The following is a 7,489-nucleotide window of genomic DNA, read 5'->3' as shown; positions in this document are numbered from 1 at the left end:
CTCCTCCACCACCACCACCAGAACAAAGACCGGCTAACTGGTAAGAATGACCTACCTTCCAAAGGCGCAAACGCAAGGTTATAATTAGGATAAGACGTGATTTTTAGAAATGAGTACACAACTATACAAAAAATATAGGCTTCAGGAAATATAAAAGTAGTGGTTCATTTAAAAAAAAAAGTAGGGGGCGGAGGGATTGAATAACAATGAGTTTTTCTTTCTTTTCAAGGAGAAGAGTGAATTGGAGGGAGGTGGGTAGGGAAAAAAGTGCAACAATGAATGAGTGGAAACCCTCAGTCTCTATAAACTTTCATTAAAATTATTTTTTTTTAAAAAAGTAGTGCTTCAGGTTGAGTTTACAATACTGACCTTCAATGCTTAAAAAGAACTTGAGTCCCACATTAAAGAATCACACATTTATAACTCAGCAGCTGGTATTAATGCTGGTGAAGAATTTAGTCTAAGACCGTGGTCTCTAAGCATATGAGGTAACTGAAAGCCCAAGGGACAGTGAGAGATGAGAAGGATGTCGGGGCACAGGGGAGAACCGTGGAGGTGTGGGAGGGGCAGGGACACAGCGGCAGGGCAGGGAAAGGTCTGGGTGGACCAGCTCAAATTGGGCTTTGGGATTGTAAGGACGGAAAATGAGACCATGGTCCAAGAACTGCAGATGGTAGCGGGCCGGGAAGGTCCAGAATTGAGCCTGCAAGGGCCTTGTGTGGAGAAATGATGACGGGGGAGGCGCAACGGACAGGGTTAGGGTTAGGGTTAGGGTTAGCATTTGGGAGGAAAGCAGTGTGGTGAAGGGTGAGTTCAAGAAGAGGCAGAGAAGGGAGAACAGATTATAGAATAACAGAGAAGAAAGATCAAGAAACTTTTAAAAGCTGTACTGTGGTGAAAATATGCCTAAGAAAGCCTCCACGCAGCCTCCACGCTGTACCTGTGCGATTGAGCTGCACGACCACCTTCATCCGTGCCCCGCTGTGTGTAACCAGGCCCGAGCGTGTCTGCCCACCCACTGATCCTGTGCACCTCAGTTCCTCCTACCACTGGGCTCAGGGCAGAAGTGCCGCAGTGAACGCTGGGGCCCAGGATCTCTGTGTGCGTCCTGACGCCTCCTCTCCTGCGTGCAAGCCTTGGTCGGGGACAGTGGAGTCACACGGCAGTTCTACGGGCCACTTTGTCAAGAACTGCCGACATGTTCAATCGAGTGGCTGCACATTTTCTATTCCTATTTCAGGGAAACCCTAGTCATTCGAGGAGGACGTCATGCTTGGGAGGGTGGAGGGACAGCGCAGGAGAGGAAGACCCAGGATGAGATGGGCTGACACAGTGACTGTGGTCATGGGGGCAGGTCAGAGAGGGTGAGGCTGGCTCAGGACAGGTCAGGGTCAGAGCCATCGCTCACCGGGTGGTGAGGATCCCTGGTCACACACTGGCACCTACCGACATCCTCAGCAGCAAGAGAGGAGGAACAGTGTTTCTCCACTGTCTTAGTGTTCTGATTTGAATCCGCTCGTTGGCGAGTGACCGCGAGCCCTGGTGGCACAGGCGGTGAAGCACTTTGTTCCGAGAAGCCCACAGCTGAAGCCTGCCAGTCGCTCCACGGAGAGGGAAGATGTGGAAGTTCGTTTCTATAACGACTACGGCTTTGGGAACCCTGGGAGCTGGTGCTGCTCTGTCCAGGGTTACTGCACGTTGGAATCAACTTGCGTAGCAATAATTTAAAGGCTGGTGGGCGAAAATCAATGAATCCCTAAAACATTATACAACATGGGAGGGCCCGGAGGACACTCTGCTGAGACACTTCAGACACAAAAGGACAAACACCGCGTATCACAGCTGTCATAAAATAGGGCAGATGTGGGCGGAGAGGTGGGAAGAGGCTGGGAAGAGCGGCTGGGCAGAGAGAACAGCAGGAGAATCGATGGGGGAAGAACTGACCGGAAGGAGTATCTGACTGGCCCCTGTGTGTAGGACAGCATCTGAAAGCCCGCACTGCCAGAGGGCTGGGGGGGGGGAGGTCAATGTGCAACAAAGAACCAAAAATGGCTAGTGGGGAGCCCTGGTGGCTCAGTGGTTAAAACCCAGTGGGTTTTCAGAGGCGTTAATCACGCAGGAGACTGCTCATCCTTTTCCTGCGGAGAAGCTCCTGGAGCCGAACCATCTGCCTTGGGGCTGGCAGTGCGGCCCCTTACCCACTAGAGCACGAGTCTCTCTCAGGGCCAAGGCTGCAGGCAGTGATGCTGACCCACCCGGCAGCTCCTCAGGTACAAGGGGGCAGCCTCCTGCTGCGGGACCTACCCCTCGGGCACCCAGCGGAGCGTGAGTCAGACCCAGCCCCACGGCACCGAGTGCCCATAATGCGGACAACCACCAGCCCGCTCTCATGTCAGAGTGCCGAGGAAAATCCGCTGGGCCGCCCGCCACCTCCCGAGTTTTCGTTACTGATATTTACCGCTGGTGTGTCCTTGTTCGGGGGAGCTCTTCGCTAGTGGTACTAGAAATGACCCGATTCACGAATCTATGCAATCAGGTTCCAGTTAGAACACCGGTGGAGTGGGGAGGTTTACACCTAGGCCTCGGGGCAGCTTCGGTGCTGTTTCTGCTGACTCCTGGGCCAGGCCTCCACCCTCTGTGTCCAGGCTCCCTGCCCAGAGCCCTGGCTGCGCTGGCGGCCGGGAGAGGAACTCTGCGCAGGGACCTCTGCTCTCCTGTCCGCACACCAGCTCTCGGGCTCTGAGACCAACGACTGAACCCTTCCCCCTGGAAGTTTCTGCAGGACTGGAAGTCAGAATTGGCTCAGGCCTGCCCTCTGCATGCCTCTGGTGGCGTCGATTTTTGTGAAAGGAGGACATTCCCACCTGCAGAAACCTGGAGCTTGGTCTAAACTTGGTCTAAACTAACTAAACTTTGGTTACTTTCTGTCTGGGGCTAATTTAATCCTTCAAGGACAGAGGAGGCCTTGGGAATCACTGTCCCCTTACAGTTAACTAGAAAGAGTAACTGAAGTACAACTTTGTTCGTTGAACTAACTTTTGTGCTCCTTGTACATTTTGACTTTGAACCTGAACCACCCAACCAAAAGGCAAATGTTCCTTTACTTTTATGTAAGAGGCTATTAAGCAACCCAGGGGGGAAGGTCAGCAGGCCTAGAAGGCCAGCGAGGGCCCCAAACCCTCACACAGACAGCGGCCCCCTGGCCCAAGGTAGGGTCTGCACCTACACTCAGAGGGACCCGGGGCTCTTGGGGAAAGGAGCCCCTTCTCTCCGTCCCCTCTCCTCCTCCTCTGCCCAACAGCCAGAAGGTGGAGACTGGCATGCTGGGCACACAGTCCTGGTGTCAATGCCACTGAGTCAACTAACCGCAGCTTTACAGAAACAGCCTGTGTCCTGTCCTGCCCCATCATAACGTCATCACGCGTGCCCATGCTGGGCATCACTGGGGCTTCTCCTCTGGTGAAGGGCTTCTCTCTTTGGCTGGCCCTGGACCTCTACAGAATAATATATACTCTCTAAAGACTGACACCAAGCGAACAAACAGGTCTGTCCTGGAGAGGCGGAAGCCTGGTCGCTCCTTGGAGGCTAGGATTTTGGGGCTCTGTCTTGCATACTTTGGGCACGTGACCAGGAGGGATGAGTCCTTGAAGAAGGACATCATGCTTGGAAGGGTGGAGGGACAGCACAGAAGGCAGCCCTGGATGACACAGCGACTGTGGCAACACGGTCAGATGTGTCAGAGGCGGTGAAGTTGGCTCAGGACAGGGCAGGGTTCAGAGCCATCACTCACAGGGTCACTAAGGGTCTGGTTGACCCGATGGCATCTATCAACAATAACACAGACAGACATGGAGTAATACACCCACAAAGGAACATTACTGTGTGCCAAAGAGCCAAGAATTGATGAGCGTCACGGGTGTCAGGACGTGTGAGGACGGCGCAGGACAGAGCAGGGCTCAGAGCTTTTGTTCACGGGGTCACCGTGCGTCATACACAACCTGACGGCACATAACAACACAGAGGAAATCCTCCGACGTCGGCAACACCAACACGGACAAACCTTGAAAGATAACACTGAGCAAAAGACATCAGTCACAAGAGGACATGACTTCACAGGAAATGAGTCTATGTCTGGAAAGGGAAGACCAGGGACGACGAGGGTGGCGGGGAGAGCCCTTCAAGGCTCCAAGGATACGTCCACAGCGGTGGACTGGCTTGGAAAAGCCGAGAAGGGGCCACTGCTCAGAATGCAGGCGAGGGGGCTGCGGTATACGTAAAAACTGGTGAAACGGTAAATATTTTATTATCCATATTTTCACCACAACCACATATACACCTCAAACAGTTAAAACCCTAAGTAACACACAAAGAAAATGGAGAGAATAGAGTTTGCAATAAGCTCTATAGATCTCTTTTACCAAAAAATAAAAGGGGGGGCGCTTATTGGCTGGGGTAGAGCCCCGAGCCTGAGAGGGGCCGGCTGGGTCCGGGCTGGATGGGCTGTGCTCTGCGCGCCCTGACTGCAGGACAAAGGATTGGTTCGGCTCTGTCTCCCCATCATGGGATGCCTCTCAGTGTCTTTGTTTTTTTCTAAAATAGCCAGGCAACACTCGGACATATTCTAACAAGCAGGGACCACGCAGACCCCACCCTGGCATCAAACCTCGGTGCACACGCACCGAGGCGTCCGTCAATCATTTGGCATATGCAAGACACCAATGACACATATGCAATCAGGCGCCAAGCAGTACATGCACTGAGGTCCCCCCAGGCATGGGCACTGAGACGAGAGGTTCACAGGGGCACAGCTTCCTGGACCGGTGAGAACACCAAGCAAGGAGGGAGTGTTCCCTGGGGACGGCAGCAGCCTCGAGCCGGGCGCTGGCCTGCAGCTGGCCTGACGGGTCCTCATGTGGGTGTATTCTAAGCTATGTAGGTAGTGGTCCCCGAGTTTTGCAAGCCACTCTGGAGAAATGAGGGACCCACAGGGTCCTGTGGGAAGAGGATGGTGTCTGCCTGCCCAGCAGTTGATCTGAAAGACAGAATCCTTCTATCTACCACACTGACCCAGCTCCAGGGGCCTGCAGAGAGGCCTGGGGAACAGCTGGTCTCCAGCTCTGGGAGCGGTACAGGTTCCCGAGCTGCCCGGCAAGCAGCTGGTCCCGGGCGGCCAGCAACGGTCCTGAGAATCGAAGCCTTTAAACTAAGGTGCTGGAGAAGAGGTAACCAGTGCCCCTGGGAGGCTGGCAGTGAAAGTGTATCGCGTACTCTGAGCAAGTCGTGCCGAGGGGCCGGACCTCGGACAGACTTCACGCCGGTAAGAGCGGAGGGTCAGAGGAAGAGCGGAAGACCTTCAACAAGACGGACTGACACAGAGGCTGGAACACGGGCTTGCCCAGGGTGAAGACGGTGGGGATGACACAGGACGGGCCAAGGCTCACGTCTGTCATTCAAGGGGCCGAGATGAGGTGCCCAACAACAGGATGAAGTGACCTAACTGGGTGCTTACGGTCAGAGAGGGGAGGTGTCCGGAGAACCGGTGGCCAGGCTCACAGCGACGGGGAAGGGAAGCCTGGAGCCACTCCCCGGCCGGGATCACATTCAAGCTGGTGCTGCCCCCTAATCAGCAAGGCCCCCCCCCCAGTGTGTACCTCGGTACCACAGACTTGTGCCCAGGAGGTTCTGCTGAGAGAGGTGCTGGCCACACTGCTGAAGGTCATCGTGGGAGGGGCAGGGGCCTGGGAACGCGGTGCGGCACCCCGCCTGGCACCCCGCCTTCCTTACCTCGGAGCAGGTTTGTGAGCAGAAAGGGCCCAATGTAGTTGGTGGCAAAGGTGACATCCAGGCCCTCTGGAGTGAGTGTCTTCGGGAGAATTCCTGGGAAGAGATGAGGGCACAGTGGTGGGCGATGGAGTGACCACCCTGAGGGGACAGAGGAGATGAGGACACTGCAATGGATGATGGAGTGACCACCCCGTGGGGATAAGAACTGGGATGGAGACACTGAGGTGTAGCAGACAGGCCATCGGGTCACAGATATGCAAAGCTGGGGTGGTGAGGTCCATGACATGGCACAGGTGAGGGCTTGTCCAGTCACCCCCTTTGTCCAACGATTGGGACCCTCGGCCTCACGCACATCTGCGAGCTGGACCAACTCAGCTGCCATCTGGTGGGCTTTTGGGAGCCATGGACAGAACATGACAGCATGCCCACCCTTTCCCCGAGAAGCTGCAGACAGGCTGAAACCAACAGACGTGCCAGCCTTTGGGGGAGCAGCCCAACTCCCCACGCTCTGCACCCCCAGAGCTCCCTGGCTGGGTGGAGGGACACAAGACAAGGTGTCCGTGGCCCACCAAGGAGACCAGATCCCTCATGTAAATAAGATGGATGGCATCCTTATAAGAGGGAGACCAGGAAAACAAGGCATGTGCTATGCAGATGTGGGGTGCATCAGTTCTGCCATCCTGCTAGGCTCAGAATGGCCCATCCAGAGGTGGACCACAGCATCACCAAGAGATAAGAACTGGGCAGGTGCCCATCCTGAGGACCTGAGAGCCCTGAGCTCAACCAGAGAGGCTGTACCCCACAGACATCAGGAGAGACCCAGGGACCAGGTCCTTGACTTGGGGGACAGAGAAGCTGTAACCCCCAGAGAAAGCAGGAGAGATCTAGGGACCGGGTCCTTGACTCAGGGGACAGAAATGCTGTACCCCCACAGACATCAGGAGAGACCCAGGGACCAGGTCCTTGACTCGGGGGACAGAGAAGCTGTAACCCCCAGAGAAAGCAGGAGAGACTCAGAGATCAGCCCCTCAACTCAGGGGACAGAGAGGTTGTACCCCCACAGACAGTGGGAGAGACTCAGAGACCAGCCCCTCAACTCGGGGGACAGAGAGGCTGGACCATCACAGTGGGAGAGACTCAGAGACCAGCCCCTCAACTCGGGGGACAGAGAGGCTGGACCACCACAGACAGTGGGAGAGACTCAGAGATCAGCCCCTCAACTCGGGGGACAGAGAGGCTGGACCACCACAGACAGCAGGAGACCCAGGGACCAGTGAGGCCCTGAGCAGTGGGTTCCTGGGCCCATAAAGGGAAAGCCGAGCGCCTCTGGGCAAGCGGCACGTGGAAGGAGTGGGCAAGGCTCTGAGGGGTCCTGTTTTGAGGGTCCTGAGCTGAAAAGGGAGCTCTGGACGCATCTGCGGTCGTAGGCGAAGGCACGCACCAGAGATGGCCGCGTTGTTGACGAGCAGGTGGATCTCGGGCTCTTCCTGTAAAAGCCACTGAACGAAGCGCCGGACTGAGGCTAGAGAGCTGACGTCCAGCTCCCCGAGCAGCAGGCGGCCGCTGCCAGACGCGGCCTGGATGTCGGCGAGGGCTCTGCGCCCACGTTCTGGGTCCCTGCAGGCGAGGACCACGCGGGCCCCTCGGCGAGCCAGCTCCTGGCACACGACCTTCCCAATACCTGGAAAGCACAGACGCAGAGTGG

The 7,489-nt window shown here is 55.9% G+C and overlaps 1 protein-coding gene across 1 annotated transcript in view; it reads right to left on the bottom strand.

Annotated features, from left to right (window-relative positions):
- The window catches only part of LOC102876386 (retinol dehydrogenase 11-like), a 10,848-nt gene that overhangs the window by 3,047 nt on the left and 312 nt on the right, over positions 1-7,489 (bottom strand). The window contains exons 2-3 of the mRNA XM_006880995.1: positions 7,226-7,465; positions 5,785-5,877 (exon numbers count right to left, since the gene is read on the bottom strand). Coding sequence (XP_006881057.1) covers positions 5,785-5,877; positions 7,226-7,465 — 333 coding nt within the window. The remainder of the gene's footprint in view (positions 1-5,784; positions 5,878-7,225; positions 7,466-7,489) is intronic.

The sequence above is a fragment of the Elephantulus edwardii genome, unplaced genomic scaffold, assembly GCF_000299155.1.
Source record: "Elephantulus edwardii isolate Elephantulus edwardi_28Jun2011 unplaced genomic scaffold, EleEdw1.0 scaffold00011, whole genome shotgun sequence".
NCBI classification, from domain to species: domain Eukaryota; kingdom Metazoa; phylum Chordata; class Mammalia; order Macroscelidea; family Macroscelididae; genus Elephantulus; species Elephantulus edwardii.
This window is presented reverse-complemented; position numbering and strand designations above follow the sequence as displayed.